Source organism: Lissotriton helveticus, chromosome 1_2 (genome assembly GCF_964261635.1).
Source record: "Lissotriton helveticus chromosome 1_2, aLisHel1.1, whole genome shotgun sequence".
Lineage (NCBI taxonomy): Eukaryota > Metazoa > Chordata > Amphibia > Caudata > Salamandridae > Lissotriton > Lissotriton helveticus.
In genome coordinates this window covers 98639093-98662387 of record NC_136058.1, presented here as the reverse complement: position 1 = coordinate 98662387, position 23295 = coordinate 98639093, and the positions used below count along the sequence as shown (strand labels likewise).

At 44.2% G+C, this 23295-nt stretch overlaps 1 protein-coding gene across 1 annotated transcript in view; it reads left to right on the top strand.

Moving 5' to 3' along the window:
* Window positions 1-23295, top strand: part of ALG6 (ALG6 alpha-1,3-glucosyltransferase) — a 330082-nt gene that overhangs the window by 138781 nt on the left and 168006 nt on the right. The window contains exon 4 of the mRNA XM_078669299.1: window positions 2383-2471. Coding sequence (XP_078525425.1) covers window positions 2383-2471 — 89 coding nt within the window. The remainder of the gene's footprint in view (window positions 1-2382; window positions 2472-23295) is intronic.

Genomic DNA, 23295 nt, shown 5'->3' with positions numbered 1-23295 from the left:
GTACTGTACCTCACACAATATGTGGTAGTAGCAGTTTATATCTAGAAATGTAATATTAAGTTGATTCTCCTTCATTTTAATTCATACTTTTTATTCCTTACTCACTTTTTTTCTCATTAACTCTTATTATTTCTCATTCTCCCTCTTTCTTACCCATTTTCTCTCATACTCACAAACTCTCTCACCCATACTCCTTAATGATTGATTTAAAGCTATCTCTCTTCCTCACTCTCACTCCCAATGTTTTTCTTTCACTGTGAACTAAATTCCTACTTTCATCTCGTCCCACACCTCCAACGAAGCCTGAGTCCACCAACGATGTCCAAAAGGCCCTGAAACAGATTAGACGCAATGTATACGGGGAACAGGCCATATAATTTCCCTTTGGGAAAGTGCACCACTAATGCATTGACTTACACAGACTTCAGTGTCCTCCAGCTCTGTCTGAAGCTCATTTAGATGTCCGTCATTCAAACATTGAAGAGAGAAATGTTGACCTGGTGGTCAAGGACAGGAGCTTGGCAGCAGCGCTGTTTGGACATGCATTGGCATAGCTAAGTTAAGCTCCACGAAAAAACACTAATCCAGGGCTGCTATGGTAGGCCCTTTGCATTATGACAGTGTATGGTCTGTCTTCTGCAGCTGGGGGTTTGAAGGCTTAAGAGTCGATTGTTTGACATTTTGTTAATGCAACCTATAGATGGTAATGTCCTGGATCATAAGTAGGCTGTGCAAACTTGTGCTCTGCATGGTCTTGTATGGCCTGTGCCTGCACTTGATCGCTGTATCAATGGAGTGTATAGGGAATTCCATTGTGGCTAGAGAATCACTGTTCTTGTTTTCACGTTATTCGGAGCAACTAACAAAACAGATTATTTTACAGTAAATTGCAGACTTTTTAATTAATGAAGAAGCATTGCAACTTTGGCTTCCATATGGACAAATCTTCAAGGCTAGGTCCTCAATGTCTATCAGGGTCTGACTTAAGATATGTCTGACTGGCATGTAGTCCAATAGTTGAGATAAAGAAATGGCAATGGAGTGCTTGGAAAAAGAAAGCATGGAGACACAGCCTTGTGAGAGTCTGGGTGCATGCTTGGGCTGTGCACCAAGTGTTACCTCAGAATTCTTAACAATTGTTTTTCTGTGGCTTCCCTTCTTTGGCCTAAAAGTATGCCCACTTGGAAATATGAAATTGTTCACTTAATTTATGCAAAAGGTAGCAAATACATTAGTGTGAAACTAAGTGTGTTCCTCTTTGGAAACTTCCATACATACAAGTTCATTAAAGCCCAATCTATGGGTAGAGCATACCCTTGAATTTGTAATTTGGCTTTGGTTTTCAAGTGCCTGAGATGTACTAATATCCTAGTTTCTGGTTGAGGTAGCCTTTTGCCTTGGATACTTACAGGGCACTTTTTAACAGTATGGCAATTTCTCAGTGGAGATGTATGAACCTAGTTGTTTTGCCATCTTTTCGGTAAATTTCAATATTGTAGTGTAATCTAAAGTCCTTGTGTTGCATTTATGCCAGGTGATTGCTAACACATGTGATGTTTAGGTCTGACGTGTAGACTATTTTAACTGCCTCATTGAAAAAAAAATTAATAGAAATACCTACATAAACACATACATACAGGAGTTTAAGTTTCCCCTCTTCATCCACTGGTCTGTTTAGATGTAATTCACATTTTGGCCACGGCCCACCACAGAATGCATAATGGCCGTGGGTTAGCTCACTTCATCCACTGGCTCTCTTGCACCATCAGTGAAGGCATTTTCCTGATCACATATGCACAGCTGCCTGATAAGTAGTTCGCTTGAGTGCCAGATCTTGTGTGCCTGGGCTGCTGGCCTACTTATTTATTTTATATTTGTTATTGTGCACTCATTTTTTTTCATTTTACATAGTTTACAAAAAAATTAATTTATACAGAAAATTAAATTAAACAAAAAAGATGAAATTTAAAAATGACCTATTAGCTAATGCTTGTCTACGTTGTTACACCTATCGCCATTACACAATTAATCAAGAAAAATATTGTTACCTTAACAAAATACAGTTAACTCCATGTATGTGCAAATATAGAATTGTTTCATTTCAATTGGGGAATAGTTTTCTTCTTGAGAAGTGTATTAACAACGTCCCTTTTCTATTTTGCACACATTCGTAGATGGTCAATAATTGACTTTTATGTGTCATTTGAGTCTGAGTAGTTAAGATAGAATATATGAGTCTGCCAAAGGATGGCAAAGCAAAAGCAACACCTTGAATTGTTTTTTGCTGTTGCCATGTTTCTTCGTGTATGTGTTTGTGAGAGATCACAATTTAGATGATAATTTTTATTTATGTTATTGTGTTGTTATTTTACTTTCTTCCAGTGCCAGCATTGTCGATCCCAGGTGGATTGCCCTGAACACCTCTCGTGGCTATGAGAGCCCGCAGCATAAACTGTTCATGCGCGCAACAGGTGCCGGCAACTCTTTCCCTCTTCACAGAATGCTTCTGATTGCTTTGTGTTTTATTAGTCATGCATTTTGGGACTTGTTTACACATGATTATATGCTATTTAACACTATATCATTTTATGGAGTACGTTTTTAATATTGTTATCCTAATGCTGTCTTATGAATTATCTAGTGAATATTTGCTAGCTGTTTTTTTTAACTACGAAATATAATTATTACTTACTCAGTGCCAAGGTAACCTCTCTGACGGTGTGCACTTTGCAACTCGTGTTAGTCATTTATTTTAACAGTACCTCTGGACGCATGTTCCTCTCTAACTATTTAGAGGCTTTTCTCTTTAATGCTAGTGATGGGTGGGGGCTTTTGAAAAGGGTAGTTTGACAGGGCTTTTCAAAACACACACGCATATGGATATATATATATTGTTACAGAGGCCCCTGCACGCAAGTTGGCCGGATCAACACTGGCTCCTGTATTTGCCTCGGCGGAAACCTACCTTGCTTCAAGTTATTGAATGGATCTGGCCCACCATTGCAAATAGGATGAAACAAAGCGGTGTTGGAGTTATATAACTCTGCGCTGGGAAAGACGCATTGCCGGACTGACCCCCTTTAAGAAGAATCCTGTAAGCGAAGGTTGTGCAGTTGGGGACTCGAGAAGGTTGCTTGTTCATGTGGGCACGGCCACAATGAGAGATATGGTCCTGTGTCACCCTGTAGTTTGCGCAACCACTTGGCCGCCCTATCTCGGCAGTTTGCTGCATGCTGGGATATGCAGTTCACCTGACTATCAAGGTACTGTGAATGGTGGAATTTTTTCATCAGGGTGGGCGGAGCAATCTACATTTACTTCAGCTGTTGCTTCTTCAGCAACTTAGTGGCACTTGGCTTTTCCTCCTGTATTATGCTGGGCGCTGAAGAGGCTACACAGCCGAAATGCATACGCCCGTTGTGCTTTATTTTGCAACAATTACACCTTCCAGTTGTTCCCCTATCGTGATCTCTGCCTTTTCTTTGGAGGATTACTTGGACATATATATATATATGTTCACAGGTCCGGCCCAGCACCGGGGGTAAGGAGGCACACAAGCAGGCAGATGTAAAGCTTAAACCATTAGCTTTATTTTTCGCTCATTCGTCATTAGCCCAACGCGTTTCGCCTTTAGCCGAAGGCTTGATCACGGGTACAGAGCTCTAACACGAGCTTTCTTTTATGTTTAGTGCACAGTGTAAAAAAACAATAAATATGATGCAACTGCATTATGGGAAACGTAGTTTACAAATGTGTTCTGTGTGTTAAAAAACTCTTGTTCAAATTCACATTGGAGCGGGATAGCAATATTGTAGCATTAGTCAATAATTCATGAAGGAATGTTTATGTTTAAAGTTCTAGGACTATGAATTACTGTCCAGTCAGTTTCAAGTGATTTTGGTCCCATTCTCTCTGGTGAGATTTTATATGCCAAATGGTGCGTATTCCTTGTTTTATTCCTCTCTCTGGTGAGTAGATTATTCCTCCATGTTCCTTTTACAAATGCACATGTAGCTCTTCTGTTTGGTTGAGACCTCTTGGCTCCAGGGTCCTGAATGCGATAATGTGTCGCGATTCCTTTTGTCTCAGGGATTTCCTGCGGTTGCCTCCCCTTTCTGAGTCTGCTAGTTGGTCAATGACACAGAATTTGAGACTTTCCCAGTTGTGGTCATGGTATAGACTCATGTGTTTTGCAATTGCGTTTGACTGATCGCCATGGGTGGTGGCTCTTGTGTGCTCGAGGATGCGTTTTTTTGCCTCAAAGATCGTACTGCCAAGGTATCTTTTGGCAAGGGACACATTACCATATACACGACAAATGTGCTTTTGCACGTTAAATGTTGCTTGATCCTCCACTTTTTACCTCCATCCATTTCGATTTCCCTGGTGGCTGATGCTATCTTACAAACCTTGCAATGCTTGCAAGGCCAGAAGCCTTCACGGTGTAGCCAGGTATTTTGCGGTTTATCCCGGAAGTGGCTGTGCACTAGCTGATCTCCCAGATTTTTTGCTCTCCGGAACGAAATGTTGGGGTGTGCTCTGATGATTTGTGCTAGGGTCTGATCTGCACGTAATATGTCCCAGTGTTTCTTGATTATTTTGACCAGTGTCTGTTTTTCCGCATTGTAAGATGTTATGAGTCTGATCTTGTCATCTTTTGGTTTGTCTTTTACTTTGTGCAGGATGTCCTTTCTGTTTGTTTCAGTCACCTTTTTAAGACATTCTTTTACTGTCTTGGGTGGGTATTTTCTTGTATGGAACCTTTCTGTGGCTTGTATACTATTTTGATGGAATTCTGATTGTTGTGAACAGTTTCTGTTGAGGCGGAGAAATTCCCCATAGGGGATGCTACTTTTCAGTTTTTGGTCATGAAAACTTTGTCCATGTAAAATGGAGTTAGTTGCTGTTTTTTTGCGGTGTAGGGTGGTTTCCAAATGATTGTTTTCGACATAGATCTCTATATCTAGGAATACCACTTGCTCACTGCTAATTTCATAGGTGAATTTTAGGTTAGTAGTGGTGTTGTTTAACCTTTCAAAGTAGTTTTCAAAGTCAGATATTTCTCCATCCCAGAATATGAGCAAGTCATCTATAAACCTGAGCCATGTAACTGTTTTTTCTTTCCATGCATAATGTTCCATTTTCCAGGCTTCATTTTGTTCGTACCACCCCATGGTTAGATTGGCATAATTGGGCGAAAATGAAAAGCCAATGGCGCAGCCACGTATTTGTTTATAGATCTTTTTGTTAAAAAGGAAAGTGTTATATAAACATAACTGGATCATTTGGTTTAGCATTTTGTTATGTTCCTTGTATTTTATATTCCTTTTAGTTAGATAGTATTTGCATGCCTTTATGCCAATATGGTGTTCGATGTTTGAATACAAGGACGTGACATCCATAGTGATTAATTTAAAAGATGGTTCCCAGACAACTCCTTCTAGATGTTTCAGAAGATCCGTCGTGTCTTTTATAAATGATGGGAGGTCCCTTACCAGGGGCGTCAAGAACTGATCGATATAATTGGAAATCCCTTCTAGTAAAGAGTTATTGGCTGAAACAATGGGCCTTCCAGGCGGGTTTTTGGCATCTTTATGAACCTTTGGGAGGCAATAGAACGTAAGGAATGTAGGATATTCGTTGGTCATGTATTTTCGTTCGTTCTCGCTTATAAGGCCCGCGTTTACCCAGTCTTTTAGTAGTCTGGTGATTTCAAGTTGTAAATTTTCCGTCGAGTCTGTCTGCAGCAATTCATAGCAGTTCGTGTCCCCTAGTTGGCGTTGGGCTTCTGCTACATAGTCAGTCTTGTTGATGATTACTTTGTTCCCGCCCTTGTCTGCAGGCTTTATTTCTATATTTTTGTCCTCTGAAAGGTTTTTGATGATTGATTTCTCTTTTGACGTGAGGTTGTCTTTGGTTCGACTATATTTGATTTTATATAGTTCTTCAACCACTACTTCCTGGAATGTGTCGATTTTGTTCCCAGGTGGCAAGGTGGGATTAAATTTTGATTTTGGTTTTAAGCCGCTTTCTGTAGCTCCTTCTTGTGCAAGGGTTTCTTCCAATTCGATTAGTTCTTCTTCTTCCTGGGAAATTGCCATTTATATACAGTTTAATTTATGTAGAGTAATCTGCAGATGTTTCACTTCATGTGGTATCGAAAAAGAGACATTCTACAAATTGCGGTAAAACACTTGGTGACACAAATGTCAATTCTAGAAGGCTCCTCATACAGAGTGGTGCATAAAACATTTTCTCTAAAGTTAAGTTACCGTTCAATTTCCTGACTTTCTTGAATCTTCCATTTACTTGGGTGTTGGCTGTAGAAGTGTTTTAAATGTTTGAAACCAGAGTTTTAACTTGAGGTGGGATGACTTTTTATAATTTCCAAAATTACAATCATCCATTAATTGGACCTGAACAGGCCCAGAGTGCCTGATAAATTTTGAAATAAAGCATGTGAAATACAGTGAAAAGATCTCAGTATGATAACCGGATACACAAAAACACATTGCAAAATCTGATTTGTCATTTGGTACCCAGTATATAGCATATGGTGTGGTAAAGCAAAGCCTACTTCTCCATTTTATCTCCATTTATTGAACAAGATGAGCAAAGTCTTGCCCACAGCAAACAATTGTTGAAAAAGAAAATTTCTAGAACAGGGCTGGCAGTAGGTAGAGTAGAGTACAGCAAAGTAGAGGAGCTGATTGAGAGTACAGCAAAGTAGAGGAGTTGATTGACTGGTTCACACATGGTTAATTTAATACTCAACTTTGTCCAAAATTCAGTCTCGACCTCTGGTTGTCAGAACGTTCAATGTTAAGAATACTAAACGGAATTATGTCCCGCCCTGGAAAGCGCAATAGGCAAATTAAAAGCCTTCAATGTTTCTCAGTGCTCCAGCTGTGTGATCCTTGACTTGTGCCTCAAAACAAAGGGGTTCCCCCATTGTGGGGGTGGCTAGGCACTACCCAGTGCTGTGTTCTACTGCAAGGTAGGATAGCTTTCTTTCAGATTTATTTTGCTAAGCCAATCCATGTAGTGTTCTGGGGTATGATGAAGAAACATCTGTACTTTTGTAGCTATTGATTGCAAAATGTGGGTTTATGGAGGACGGTTTGCTTTGGTTGGGGTCTATAATGATCTTCACCCCTATTTAATGGCTAGGCTTGAGGTGGCACCCTAGTTGATTGGCTTTCAGCTCGTTTGTATCAGGAAACATGATTGCTCCCCTGAATAGGATGTCACCTGTACTATTTTGTGATGCCACTGGTGCCGACAGCAGTACTACGCATTTCTGGCCCAACCAGCCCAATCCTTGCCTGCTTTAGTCTACTAAAAGGATGAAGACTGTTTCTGCAATTGACAAGCTTAACTTTGGGTGACGTTACTATGGCTCCTAGGGCTCTCCAGGACAAATGGAGTGGATCCTACCCGATCACAGAGAGTAAAGGGAAAGTCACCTATCTAGTGGACCTTGGCAGTTGCAGGAGCTCCATGAAGGTCACCCATCTTAACCAACTTAAATCCCATCAAGACAGGGCTGTGGCCATGCTCATAGTCACAGATGAGTGAACCTCTCCCTGACTTCCTCTCCAACAAAGCTAAAGATGGGTCAGTTGAAGGAGTGGTCTTTTCAGACACCCTCATTGCCCAACAGCAAGTCCTACATCAGTATGCTGAGCTCTGCTATTTGACCCCTGATCAGACCAAATGGTGTGCACTTGATGTGGAAACTGGGGACAGCCTATCTGTCAAAAACAACATTTACAGGCAGTCTGATCATGTCAAAGAGTGCATCAAAGCTGAAGTAAGCAAGATGTTGGAAGTGGGAGTCATTGAACCCTCTGAGAGCCCTTGGGCCAGCCCAGTTGTCTTAGTCCTGAAACCTGACACCCAGGGTGTAAAGAAAGAGTTGAGGTTTGTGTGGACTATTGGGGCATCAATGCTGTAACAAAGACTAATGCACATCCAATTACTAGGGCTGATGAACTAATTGACAGGTTAGTGGCAGCCAAATATCTCAGTAATTTTGATCGGACATCAGGGTACTGGCAGATAGGTCTGAACCCTGGAGCAAAAGAGAAAAACCCATTCTCGACCCCAGATGGTCATTATCAGTTTACTGTTATGCACTTTTGACTAAAGAATTCCCCTGCCTCCTTCCAAAGGTTTGTGAATAAAGTCCTTTCTGTGTTAGAATCCTTTAGTGCAGCTTATCTTGACAATATTGCCGTCTTTATCTTCACCTGGTAGGATCACCTGATCCACGTTGGCAAGATCCTTGAGGCTCTGAGAAGTGAAGGCCTCACTATCAAGGCAAGGTTCAGTTGTATACTTGGGCCACCTTGACGGTGGTGGCCAAGTTCAACCCCTACAACTCAAGACCCAGATAATTCTGGCTGGGTAGCTCCAACCACCCAGACCTAAGTCGGGGCATTCCTTGGCTTGATTCGGTATTACAGGAGGTTTGTGAAGGGATATGGGGCATTTGTCGCCCCCCTCATAAAATTGACCTCCTAAAAGATGCCAAAGAAAGTTAACTGGACAGTGAACACTCAAAAGGCTTTTGCCACTCTGAAGGAAGCAATGTGCTCACCACCCACTCTAAAAGCTCTAGATTACACCAAGCAGTTCATAGTTCAGACAGATGCCTCTGAACATGGGTTAGGAGGTGACTTATCCCTAACAAATGATAATGGACATGACCAACATGTTGCTCTCATTAGGAGGAGGTTACTCTCCAGAGAGCAGCGTTGGAGTGTCATTGAGAGGGAAGCCTTTGCTGTGATTTGGTCCTCGAAGAAGCTGAGGCTGTACTTGTTTGGTTCTCACTTCTTTGTTCAACCTGACAACAGGCCTCTAAAATGGCTAATGCAAATGAAAGGTGAAACCCCCAAACTGTTGATGTGATCCATATCTCTACAGGGAATGGACTTTACAGTGGAACACAGACCTGGGACTGACCGTGCCAGTGCAGATGGCCCTTCCAGGTTCTTCAAGATAGAAGATGAAGAATCTTGGGAAAGGTTAGAGGTTAGTTTCATCCTCTTTAAAAAAAAAATGTTGGAGGGTTGGGGTGAAAGGGTTGTAAGAAAGTGCTCTTTTTTGACTTGGACACCCCACTATTTGCCTGGTACATGATGGGATTTTGACTGAAAGTGCACTGGGTTCCTGCTAACCAAGTCCCCCAGTGCCAGAGCTCTATCCCAATTGGCAAAACCATTAGCACCCTCTGTAAGTCCCTAGTAAATAGTACCCTGATCCCTAGGGCGGGGGGAGGGGAGTACTAAAGAGGGTCCTTACGGGCTGCAGCATGAATTGTGCCACCCTAAGGGACCAGTCACCAAGCACATGCAAGACTGCCATTGTAGGCTGCGTGTCTTGGTGCAGGCAAAAGTTAAAACGTGACATGTCACACATCCCTGTGTGTCCCCCACCACTGCATGTAATATTTGTAAGTCAGCCCTACAGCAGGCCTGACAGGGCTAAGGCACGGTGCTGCATATTACACGTGATGGCATACCTGCATGAGCAGCTATGCCCCTGTGCTGGTCAGTCCTATTACTGCCAGTACAAGTGACCTGGGAAGCCATTTCAAAACATGTGCTGGACACCGGTAAAAACAAGTTCCCCAGCTACGTTATGGATTGACTGAAAATAGAGATGTTTCGTAACAAACATCTCGTATTGGTAAACCCACACTGATGCCAGTGACGGATTTACCAATACATGCATCCAGACGGCACCTTAGAGGTGCCCCCTGAAAACCTACCAGCCTCTGGTGTCATTGCTGCCAGCCTGCCACTTGAGATGATTTCTGACCTCCTAGGGTGAGAGGCTTTTCTCTCAGGAGACCTAGAACACCCCCTTCCACAAGATGGCCTGCTGATTGGCCTCTTTGTGCTGGTGAACTTCAAAGAAACTGCCGCCTTTGGAATGTGAATCTGCCTCCACGCACAGGAGAGGAAGCCACCCTCCTGTTCAGAGCCCCCTTGGCACCTGGACAGGCAGGAACATTAACTAGTCAGGTAGGCGTGCCACCTCCAGGCTAGTGCCACCCTTAAGGTGAGAAAGCAAAAGACATACAATTGATGGTCGGAATGCAGAACAAATCAAAACATTCACCCCCAGTCAAGAGATCTGGGTTAAATCCATCATTCTTTTCTTCATTAAGCCACCCCAGTTTAGACCTGGCCATATGCAAATCAGTTTTGACCCTGTGCCTCATGGGAACAGTCCAGCCCGAACTGCCAAGCCAGGTCCTCCCTGGACCAGAAACAAGCATCCTAGGCCCGGTTTTGGGGTTTCAGTGGAATGGCATTGGGATAAAAAAATGATGGAGTTAGTCCCAGATCTCTTTACTGGGGTGAATGTATGACATTGTTCTGCATTCTGTCCATCAATTGGTCTTTTTGCATTTGTCACCCCGAGTGGGACAGGTATGCCCAGAAGTGGGTTCCGTGCTCTCCATGCCACTGGAGTCAAGCTATTGTGGCTGATGAGGGGGTGAAACTCCGAAACCGGTCCTAGGATGCTTGTTTCCAATCCAGGGAGTACCTGGCCTAGCAATTTGCGCTGGACTGTTCCTATTGGACGCAGGATCAAGACTGATTTGCCTATGGCTGGGTTCAAACTGGAATGGCATGGGGAGCAAAAAAAACGATGGATTTAGGCCCAGATCTCTGTACTGGGGTGAATGTATGACATTTTTCTGCATTCTGTCCATCAATTGTTTTTTGCATTTGTTACCCCTAAAGTAGGCTACAGAGAGGTGGACACGATTTTTCAGAAGTAACCTTCTTTGTGATGGCATACATAGGAATTCTGGAACAGGGTTATGCCCACTTCCCACAGAAAATGGTCATATAGGGGGCGTAGTGACCCCAAGGGTCAGTAGCCCATTGGCTACTACTCTACATTCCCCTAAATTCAGTATTTAAGGGAGCCCCTGGCATAGCGGTGGCTTTGGGTGTCAGGTTTCAGCGGTCTTCAATCTTCTCTTTTGGAGATTCCTTAGAACAGGTCCGCTGTTCATGGGAGGTCTTGAGACTTTTTCGAACCAGGCAGTCCTGCCAAGTTTCTTGAGTCACAGCTTCAGAACAAGTTACCTTTGGCACTATTTTCAACGAGGGATGGAGACAGGCTGCCATGGTTGGCATGAGGTCATCTGCTTCTTCTCTTCTTGGCCTTTGCAGCTCTTCGTATCCTCTCTCTTCTTAGGTATTCAGGATCTGCTTCTCTGGTGCCAGCTCCTGTACATAGGAGTCGAACACAGAATCATGGTTGTTGATGACAATGTCTGACACAAACATCAGCAGCTTCTGTGAAGATTCTGCTAGCTGCAGTGGATCAATGTGTGAAATTACGGTGTCCGTTAAATGCATTTGGAAGTAAACAATGCCAAGCCAATGAAACAGATGCAACAACAGGTGAAAACCCAAACAAGAAACAGCAGAGTCTACTTCTGAATGGAGAACATGAAAAGCGCAGACAAACTGAACACAGCTGAAGAAGATGAAGACCCTCACGAAGGAACAGGAACAGGAGCAGGAAGGAACTCAACAGAAACAGGTTGCAAAATGTAATGTTTCTTAAAAGAGGCTTACACAATACCTGAGCAGAAAATATGTTAGCATACATTCTAGAGGGGAAGTGGATGAGCTAAAATGATGCCTCTCGATCAGAGCAAAACAAGAACAGACATGATATGACATATCTAATGGTTGATAAAGGGCTATAAATTGCTTCACTTCCACTTTTTCTATCGCTCTGTTGAAGACGAAGGCATCATGTGACAGTAGCCATCTTATTTTGTGCCTGTAACACCAACCTCCCGCAACTGCCCCCTCATGCCATTTCCATGACTCGAGAAAACGAATCCAGGACCATACTTGAAATTCGATACGCAAGGGGGCAGAGAGTGGTTGATGCAGTGTTTTTGTGACTTTCTATAGAAAGCTGTAAAGAGAACACACATTATTAGACGGGGATAGGAAGTTTCCCTTAATAAGTAATTTAGCCTTGCTATACCGATTGACCTAGATGGAGACCAACTACATCATTCTATAACAGTGTAGGCAATTGTGGAGGTTTTCTCATAAATGCAGACTGGCAAAATGGCAGGCCCCAGTGCATTCCCACTCGAGTTCTTTAAGCAATTTAATACGCTTTTAGCCTCGCACCTACTTGAATTAATCAATAGAAATGGAAGCTTTGCCACCCAACCTAAATTTAGCTACAATCACACCCATACTGGAAACAGGCTGGCATTCTGATGTCTTAACATCCTACCACCTAATCTCCTTAATTAACACGGATTTTTGCAATTTATTAGCCAATAGACATGTCGAATTTATTCCCACACTAATACACCAGACCAAAACGTCTTTGTGCCATGCCGAATTGCAGTGCACTGCATTCCAAGAGTCTAAATGGCATGGTGCTAGTTGGTTTTGAGAAAGTGTTCAGCATTCTAATTGGACATTCTTGTTTCAAGGGCCTACAGAAATTAACTCTGGCCTTTCTTCCTACCAAGTGTACACATACTATGCAGTTGGCTCCAGTGAATGTGAATGTTACAGCATCGACCCCATTCGAGCTCAGTTATGGCATGAGACTGGGTGTCTTATCTTGTTGCTTCTATTCGCCTCGGCCAAGGACCCCCTAGCAAAGGGGAGCCACACAATTCCCAAGTGCGAGAATTCCATTGTGACCTGGGAATAAAAGACCAGATTAACCTCTATCATACAACATGCTCCTCTTCACGGCAAACCACGGTTGGACAGGACCAAGGTTGATGGACATGCTCAATCTGTACCGAAATTATAATAATGATAATATAATATTAAAATAAACGAAGGCCTTAGTCCTGAAAGTTAATTGGGTTAAATCCATCATTATTCCTGTAAAGGATGGTCCTGACGTTACAAATCTGCAATTCAATCTGTTCAACCAAACTGATATCTTCAAATATCTGGGCATGCACATAGTTATGGATCCCAAGCGTATCCAGGGTCTCAACGTGACTCCCTTAGCCGTGAGACTGAAGATGTGTTGCAACTTACCATCGAATATCTTGGGCAAATTGACTCTGTATAAAAGTATCATCCCCTGCCCCTGAATTTCTGTAAAACATACAAAAAATTCTGTTTCAAAATCCACAATATTGGTTTTACATCCCACATAGAGCAGGAAGTACATTCCTATGGGTGAGTAAAAACCTGTGAATAGCATTCAACTCATGTACCCAATAACACAAGAGTGTAATTGGATGGGTGATATGTGGCTGTACTACTGGGCTGTTATGGATAATCATCATAAAAAAATGGCATTTTGTAAAAGAGTACTCTGCATTTAGGTTCAAGATAGAATAGGACTTCTCGGCCCACTGTATCCTATACCCTCCCATCTATGACTAAGATATCCATTGTATGCTAGTATAAATCTCTTCACTGGATTTTATGTCTCAGAAAAGCAACGCAAGAGGCCCTTCCGGTGCAAGAACTGGTTAAGGCACACTGATGTATGGGAAGCTGCATGAAGTCATTCTCGATACTACATGATTTTGAGTTACACAAAACACATTTGTTTCAGTGCCTGAATCTGAGGCACGCCCTTGCTGCCCACCAAGCAGGTTAAATTTGACTCCAGCCCCCGAATACCGCCCATTAGAGGCTAAGGGTACTGAGTCACATGGGCAGGAGATAAGTTATATAGCTCTCTGTTAGCCAACATCCCAGAATGTTTAACTGAACTAAAGTTGAAATTGGAGAAAACCTGAAACCCTTAAATTCAATGGATTCTGTAGACACTAGGGTGACCCCATAGAAATTACAGTATCTGGGGTATTGCGACTAATGCAGCTTTACAAAACATACTTTACTCCAGTGCAATTATGTTATATGGGTAATCTTACCTCACCATTCAATGCTTGATGGTATGACATTGTAATATTGAATCAGAGAATTCTTTTATCACAGTACAAATACTATGTTAAGTACTGTGTAGACCTGGTTAAATCTGCCCCTTGGCTTTCACTAGGCATCCTGGATGTTTTGGGGTGTAGCAACGGAGAAGGAACCTTGACACCACCTGTAAGTGACTGGCAAAGAGCTATGGACCACCGCTTTAAGATGAAGGAGTTAAAGTTCTAGGCAAGAGAATGCCTGTATAAACACAAACTAATTTGGGGACAGTGGTGAGAATGCTTCAATGTTTCACTTATATGGCTTCGTAACTGTATGGGAACAATAATAATGCCAAATCGTCTGTGTTTCACCTTCAAGTGACTGCTGCCAAATGTACACTTGTGCCTAGCACAATGCTTATTTACAGGTTTCAAAAATGAAAAAATGTGCTTTATAAAAAACGAATTTGTGGACTGTGCCTCTTATACCCTGATAATTCACTCCTCAGAACTACACTCACCTGGCCTGACTAAACCAATCTTTACCTGGACTTTTAACAACCAGTAACTCCTGGTGGTCTGGAATGTTCCCTGCCTAAAGCTCGTCGTCACCAGCAAAACTCACAAATTCATCTATGATTGAAATAGGCAGCTCTTGGCTCTGCACCAGTGTACCTCTTGAATCTCCTTAGGACTCAGTTGGTACCTGATAAAGTCATGGCAGTATTTCTTCTAAAGGAGTGGATCTTTCTTAACATCTTAGTTTGGAAATTGGTATTCATTGTAATTGCTCTGATCATGCCAGGGGCATAGAGCTCTTGACTGAAGCACAGCTCTTGCTTTTTATAGTTCTCTGCTTAACAGATGTTTGTTCCAAGGTCCAGGAGCCAGAGGTGTCATACGGTTTCTCAGTAGGAACTGTTTGTTTGTTGGACAACATAAACGTTGGGATGGTGCCAGACTGATTCTATGCACCCCCTCAGGATATGTTGGCCTGTAGATCTGCTAGCTCGTTTTGCCACCATAGGTACCCCTAAACCTAGGAAGGTAACAAATGTATTGCACAACCTCAGAACATGACAACCCTGACTCCCCAAGAAATCCTAGTAACCGATCTAGAATCTTTTCGCTCAGTCACTTTTACATACCCAGAGAGATATACAAGAAATACACAAAGGGGCTTTTCAATATTTATTGAACCATTGTGAATCGTGTATAAAATATATCCACTGCAATGATTAATAGACAGAAGCAGATAAAAGTGATCAGCAGTATGAGAACAGTGAAAAGGATAAAAAAGTTTCACCATCATGCTAACACAGTGTATTTACGCTGGCATATAAGTACTGTCTATTGTGTACTCTTACTATTCTCTCCCTAACCTAGTTTCCTAGGGTGAGTGAGCTCCCAAAATACCTTACTGGATGATCTAACTCCCTGTTACCTGTAAGTGAATGTGTTCAGGTCCCTGTCTTGATCACAAGTTGGACATCCAAAGGGAAAACAGGAATCAGCTGGGCTGAGACTCCGACAAATGTGACCTCGCAGTGACAGCAGAGAGCTCCTCTCATTTGAACATGGAAATGCGTGTGAATGTTTAATAACCGTATCCTTGCTTCCATGTCGAGGCTTCAGGTGGGCTGACATTGTTTATCCTCTTGTGATAGCTATGTTGCTTCACAGACGAATAACAAACAACCACATTTGCACAATATACGTTTAGGCCTTGTACTAAATGTTCAAGGTGTCCTGATAGTGTACTTACAAAGTGGAAAGTAAGCAATGTGGTTTCAGAGAAACTAACCCTGCACTGTCATGCAAGCAAATGTGTGTCAAAAGTCGTTGTGTAGAAAAGAATGTAACTTTAAAAAACGTGTGCATGTAAAATGGCAGTGTTTCTTCGTGGGCCTAACCAAGCCACGTGACAGAAGAAAGGTGAGATCACTGATCTATGTCATGCATATTTCACAGACGGGCACCCAAAACGAGCCAGGAAATTTGACAGCCCAGAAGACCATCTTTGCCACCTATCCTGACACAATGGTTGATATCTGCCCAGCTTGCAAGGACACACCTGGCAGCTGAACTAAAAAATGAGGATGCAAAGTCTGGCATAACCACCGTAACCCTCAACATTGACATCAGGTGTCAAGGGGCGGAAATCATGCATAATCCGGAAGGCTGTGAGATTATGCCAAGGGAAGCTTTCCCGGGATGTTCCTGTACTGCACTGAGTGGGAGTTTTGCATTGCAAAATAATAATGTTAAAAGCTCATGTACATCACAGGACTAGTGAACTCTGGCAAGAGGGCAAATAAAGAACAAGAAAAATACTGATCTTACCTTTCATGTATAGTGGTTATTCTGCAATTCTAAGGGGCATAATAAAGGTCTGGCCCCAAGCGGCAGCTCGGCAAGTACAGACATAACAGAGAATACGACTGCCCGAGAACCAACTCCTAACCACTTCATCAGTGGTCCAACTGACATGAGCGATGCAAATAATACTCCACGCCCAAAAACAGATACATCTGCGCAGTGCAATAATAGCCAAGGATCAGACAAATCGAAACGAGAAAAAAATGCAAGTTAAAAGGAAACGGAAACCTAAGAGGAAAAGTCGACCCATGAATGGAGTAGCTGAAGTGCCTCAGTTGGTCAGGCTATCTGATTCAGGAACATTGATGACGAATGTGCAGGACTTGGGTACCGACCAACCAGGGAGCCTGGGGGCTTGCCCCCCAAAGGATACCTGGACCAGCACCCAGCCTTAACCCTCTGCCCCCAATCTTTCCAAAATCAGGAGACGATGTGGGAGGCCAAATTGCAAATAATGGCTCTATAACACTACCACAGCTGACTGGAAAGCAGTTGATTGCTGCCTGGAATTTATCGATCTCTTCCCAAATATTGGTTGTGTGTAGCCCTTAAATAGGTCAAGATTGTTAGCCATTTTTTATGCAATTTCTGAGCTAAGAGTAGTCTTGTCTAATTATATGAAGATAATGAGACTGTTCACTCAGCAATCTGGGCCAAGCTCAAGAGGGAATAATGCCCATTCCTCCAAGGCCGAATTTGCATCACCCGGCATCACCAAACTGGTACTCAGTCATAAAGATGATGTTTATATTATGGGGGTTGATGTTTTGGTCTGCTTAGGTTCTGACTGAGAAGAAACCGCTTTACCAGTGCAGCACTGCCTACTTACAGTGCGCTCCGGACTTGAGCGCCTTTTTAACCATGTCTGCGGGGTTGTTGAAGAGCGACCTATTGATGATTAATGGAGTAGCCCCTGAGAATCTACGTATCACTGCAAGGAATAATATCAGGACAGTTAAGCTCCCGAACCATGGGGTCAAAGAGGCCAAAACTGACTGTAAAGATTGGTCATGGATAGCTGCAGCACTCGCTTCCAACCTCAGAGTGTCCACCAGAGGAGAGTCCGATTGAGTATGGAGGAGCTCGCCCTCCGTGTCTGCTGCCATGACTGCAACTGCGTTAGCCAAGGCCAGTGTAACAGGAAGGACTGGAAATGATTATTTGTCTGTTGTATCTTGGAATATTTCGGACTTGGCTAGCAAAATGGAGGACGAAGACTGGCTCAAGTTTATCGAGCAATACGCTAAATACTGCTTTCAGGAAACGTGGGCCCTCAAGGGGATTGGTGTAAACGTGTTCCTCGACATCAGCACTCAGACTGTCCGCCCCAGGAAGGGGTGGCCCTCGCGAGGGCTTACTTTGTGGGTGTATCTCAGATTGAAACACAAAATAGAGCAAATGGGGGAAGCGTATCTGCCAGCTAATGTGCAAAGTGTGAGGATCTGGTTTATGGGCCCAAGAGAGATGTTTGCGACATCCTGAATGTATATGTTCCACTGGGGTGGTCCCCAAGTGTCCAGGTGAAATATGGGGATTTTAGGCCGGTAGCGTCAGGGAGGACGTGGCTAACTGTAAGTTGACAGAGGAGGGTGAAAGGGGGAAGTATTTGCGATTGATTTGATGGAGATTTTAATACACAACATCTGATGCTATCACTAACAGTGAAGTCCTAATGGAAGATCGTTGCTTAGATATTCCCGAAACAGCCATGAGTAGTTTTAAATCCACCAAGAAGGGTGGTGCATTCTCTGATTTTCTCTAAACAACCAGCTGTGCTTTATCAATGGTTGCACTCTTTCAGATAGTACTGCTATGGCGACTTTCGACAATGGGAGAAGCCTGTCATTAACTGACTATATTATAGTCAGTATGGAGGGGTAGGAATGTGTGCGTGGTTTGACTGTTGTCAGAAGAGTAGAGAGTGACCATGACCCTGTGGAACTCAGACGGAAGCTGTGCTCGAGGCAGTGTGCCAGTGTGAAAAAGCCAAGAGATGTAATCGCCCCAACCAATAGCAGGAGGAGAATTAGATGGAACCGTGAGAAGTACCTACTCGAACTCCCCCTGCAAGAATGCATAATGGCCAAGTACGGAGCCACAATCTTGTCCCTCTGATGATAATGGGGAAATCTTAGCAGCTTATGATGGGATGGTAAATGAGCTGAAGGCTCTGTGGTCTAAGTCCATCGGTCCCAAAAGCGTCATCTCTAACGGAGTTAGACGGAGTGCAGGGGTTAACTTCTATAATGAAGAATGCTTTAGAATGAAGGGAGATGTCTCATTTGTCCTAGCGCTGCAACACTGCAGCCCCCAAAGTGAAATGTTATTTCGAGAGTGGAGGAGCGAGTACAAACATCTTCTAAGAAATCGCTGCACCAACTGGTATTATGGGTGGAACTTGGCGAGGCCGCGCACAACAAAAATGGCAGTCAAAGGTTTTGGGAACTGGTAATGCTGGTGGAGAAGGGGAAAGAAATATAATAGAAAATTAAATCTCCCCACCAATGTGGACCAGTCACTTCAGTACCATATACAGAGCCAATATTATAGGCCCATCTGGTGCCCAGATGACACACGGGAATCTTCGTATGGGGTCGTGTGCAAGTAATGTCCTCGTGCCAGAGGTGGAAAGAGCACTGAATGCAATGAAGAAAAACAAGGCACCAGGCCCAGAACCTCTGCCTCCTGACATTTATCGTGAGGAGCCCCACTTATGGGTCTGTGTTCTTGTTACAGTGCTTAATTCAGCGCTCGCTGGCAACGCCGTATTCCTTTGTGGTGCTTTGCCATTATAGTACCGATCCATAAGTAAGGCGATCGGTATAGCCCCTCCAATTGTCGGCTGATCTTCCTCTTGGATAGGGCAGGCAAAGTCCTGGGAAACGTTCTACTCAACCTCCTCCAGTGCTGGGTGGACGCCCATATTATTATGACAGAAGTGCAACGTGGCTTCCAGCCACGAATTGGGGCTATCGACCAGGCTCTCCGGCTATACATGATTTCATATACGTTTACTGTTATTAGAAAGTCATCACTATTTAATATTTGTGCATCTGAAAGCAGCATTCCATTTAGTGGACAGGGAGAAGCTGTGGAAATCCCTGATGGATTAAGGAGTTGATATCAAGCTGCTAGTGGCTATAAAGGCTCTCCACACCAGAAACATGGCTAGAGTTAGGTACGGCCCAGGTGGGGAGTGAACAGAACCTTTCCCGGTTGAAAAAGGTGTTCGGCAAGGGTGTGTGCTGGTGCCCCTTCTTTTTGCCTTCTTTTAAAATGATGTTACGGACTACCTGGCGGAAGACATCCCCACCATAGCCGGAAGGAGGGGGCCGATAACGCAGTATTGATGACGTGGACAGAAAATGCCACTTATAAGCTACTAAAACACTTTAAGGAATACTGTGACAAGAAACGGTTAAGCAGTTTGATTACTTGGGTATTAGATTCTCAGATAACCTGCACTGTGGTAGTTACATACAGAAGGCAACTGTAGACAAATGGCTGGGGTGGTCCTGAAGTTCAGGCATAGGGCAGGTACCTGAAGCATTAGTGTTATCCTGCAGATATACAAACAAAAGGCACTCCTGTATTGGCGCTCAATACGTAGCTCAATTTCACTCCTATATCAGAAACAGCAGCCCTCAGACCAGTTCTCAATTAGGTCAGGCTAATAAGAAACCCTAAGGCAGAAATACTTGGAAACCCTAGAAGAAGTTAATTTCAGTGCTGAGGATGGGGAGGTGCACATGGTTGTCCCTTGTACAGAATATTTTAAACAAGCTACAGATGGAATCCTTGTGGACAGATCACAGTAGAGTAAGGCAGGACTCTGCAGACCTGATCAAAGATCAGTACTATGAATTTGTGCAGACAAGGAAGTGCCAGGCGTTGAAACAAGAATCTATTTTGTATAATTATTTCAGCAACGCCTATGGTTCTCCTTCTACTGGGTATCTGGATGTGATCTACCCCGAACGTAAGCGATCTCTGGATGAAAAATACAGACTGGGTAGCCTGCCGACCAGGGATTAATTAATCCGAATCCACAGGCTAGCTGCTGGATCTCACCACCGTGAATGTAGCTGTGGAGGGTTATACTACTTAACCCATTTCCTCCAGTTCTGTAAAAAATACAACCCTGATCTGCGGTGATGACTCCTTCCCCTTTTTAAAAACTATCTGGTTAGATGTGTCAAGTCGGTATTGGCGCTTTCTATCAGGCTGGATGATGTTATGTATGCCGTTAACTCTGTAGCATCTTTTCTATGGACTGCCTGGCCTCGTTTGAGAGCTGTCCACCACGCTAGGTATCCGTTCAATCAGATAACCCATGTGGATTTATGCACACCCCTTTAGGCACTGTGCTGCTAATTGCTGTTCGTACTGCATGATTCCCCAATGCTCCTCTGCACTTCCCCTTTATATGTTTGGTGAATTAGTTGATTGTCTTTATGGGATGGTATATCGTACAGTATATGTTTTTAGGAAGTAATTCTCCGACTGTAAACGTTTTTTTAACGTTTGTTGCACTTGCACGGATACATATTTGATTAGTTTTGTTGATCGTTTGAACTAGAATGGAGTGCTGTGCTTGAATGTTACCATAACGCTCTGTTGACTGTGCTGGATATATATATGGTTCTCTCCATTTGCACGTTTATGCATTTGATTAATTTGTCGATTTGTCTCTATTGGAATGCAAATCAGTGCTCAAATGTTATGTCGCCCAGTTGATTTGTATTGTATATGTTTTGAAGTAAGTCTTTTACTTTTAGCTATTTTTAAATCAAATGTGTAATTATTGTAAGGCTGACAGCTCAAACAATAAATAAATAAAGTAATTAATGAATGTTGATATGTTTGTAATTTAATATTCAGGATATAGCTAGTAAATTATATTTATGCACAAGGTTTTGTGAATTTTAGTTTTTTTACTTTGAATCAATCCTGAAGTATTCACTCATAATATAGACTTTTGTTTTATAAAAATACTTAAAAATCAAGGGCACCGAACGCACCATTTGCTTTCCTGGCAGGAGCTCCGTATGGACCGGAGAGTGCGGCCGACTGACAGCGGCCTATGCACCACCGTGCAGCCGGGGACTGATGTGGCTCCACGGCCGCCGGAGGCGAGTGTGGACTGAGAGGCGGCGGGACGCACGGCGGACGCCTGAGCGGACCAAGGGGAGAGACGCATACTGCGCTTCCTTGAACCGTAGGGCCCCACTGTGGTTCCTCTTCGCCTCGAAGGAGCTGTGGTGGGCGGGGCTCCAGTGGGAAGAGTGCGGACCCCGAACCTTTGAGGCAGCGCATCTGGGCTGCAAAATGGCGGCAGGTGTGAACGGGCCCGGAGGTAGCAGCCGGCGGACGGGAGGTACGAGAACCTCCGTTAAGATGAGCAGTGCCCACTAATGAATGGTGAGTGCCCCCAAAAACAGCCGGAGCGCCTACCGGCCTACACGACAGGGAAGTGGGGACAGTGACTTTCGCTCTGAGCACGGGCGCTCTGCAGATCCGAAAATAAGGGGCAGCCGCCTGCTATCTGAAGGCGGCAACCTGCAGAGCTCACATGCTCCTGTGTGGCCTAAGGGGCATAGCGCTGTGCGGAGCGACCTGGTTGCTTGGGACTGTGGCCACTTACTACTAGATTAAGGACATACTGTGCCCCAGAGCCCTGTTGGCCCGATAAGGCGGCACTGTTACACACATCGGATAAGACGGAGTCATACCCCAAGGATTGGGGTGTGGGTAGCGATCAGCTCGTTGGCTGGTGACCCCCGGAGGCTGCAGAGAGGCACGCTGAGCGGAGGATTGTTCTGAGTATTTCACTACACCGGTGTGAACACACCAACAACGGTCCAGGGCCTCATAAAGTTGGAGTTAGCGGCATGACGGGAAAACCGACAGGCCGCCCTTGGAGTGGGGTCCGCGGCAGGCGGCGGTGACTACCGGCCTGAGCAGCGTACAAGGGACAGAGATGGGGGTAGGGGCCCTTGCACACAATCATAAGTCAAACTGGACAAATACGCTTATAATAAAGCCTTCCGGCGCTACCTGAGCGGACAGGTACCCCTGACAAGGTCTCCGACCAGGAGGGGGCGACGAAAGTGACACTAGAAGATATCATGTCGGCCCTCACTAAGGTTCAGTCGACGGTGGGGTCCATATCCACTGATGTCTCGTTCTTGAGGGCGGATTGTCAAGAAAATGACACCTAGAGCCTCTGAGGATGAGCAAGTGACGAATTCTTTGTCAAGGGACACCACCATGTTGCTTAACAAGGTCAGCCGCCTGGAGGCAGAAAATAAACTCATGGCAAAAAAGCTGGACGACTAGGAAGGGCCCTCCCGGCGGAATAACGTAAGAATCACGGGAATTCCAGAAAGTGAAGGGAACCCGGCCATGGACCTCTATGTTGAGGAGCTTATAAAATCTAGACTACTGACCAGAGGACTCCAACTTTTTCTCTGTGGAAAGGGCACCTAGAGTGCCCGGGGGTAAGCCTAAACCTGGGGCGCCCCCCAGACCGGTCCTGGCCCGTATTTTTAATTTCCGTGACAGGGACGCCATATTGCAAACAGCTAGGGTGGCCCCACCACTCCGTATTCAAAACTCGGTGGTATCTTTCTTCCCAGACTATACAGCGGCGGTGTCTAAACGTCGCAAAAGCTTCCTTGAAGTAAAGAAAGAACTACGACGCAAAGAGCTTCCATACTCCATGTTGTTTCCCGCAAGACTGTACGTGGTGGCGGACGGAAAGACCTGGTTCTTTGAGTCCCGTGAGGAAGCACACGACTGGCTCAAGGGATGGCGGCGTGTCGAGGGATCCAGGTGGACGGGGAGAAGACCGCAACAGCGCCGAGAAACAGAAGACGCAGCGGACCTCAGGAGGAGGATGGCGGGCGGCGGATGGATAATGAGGACTGACAGCGCCGAGTGGCTGAAGATTTAACAGACCGAGGGCAAGTACAGGAGGAGGGTACGCAAGGGAGTGGAAATGA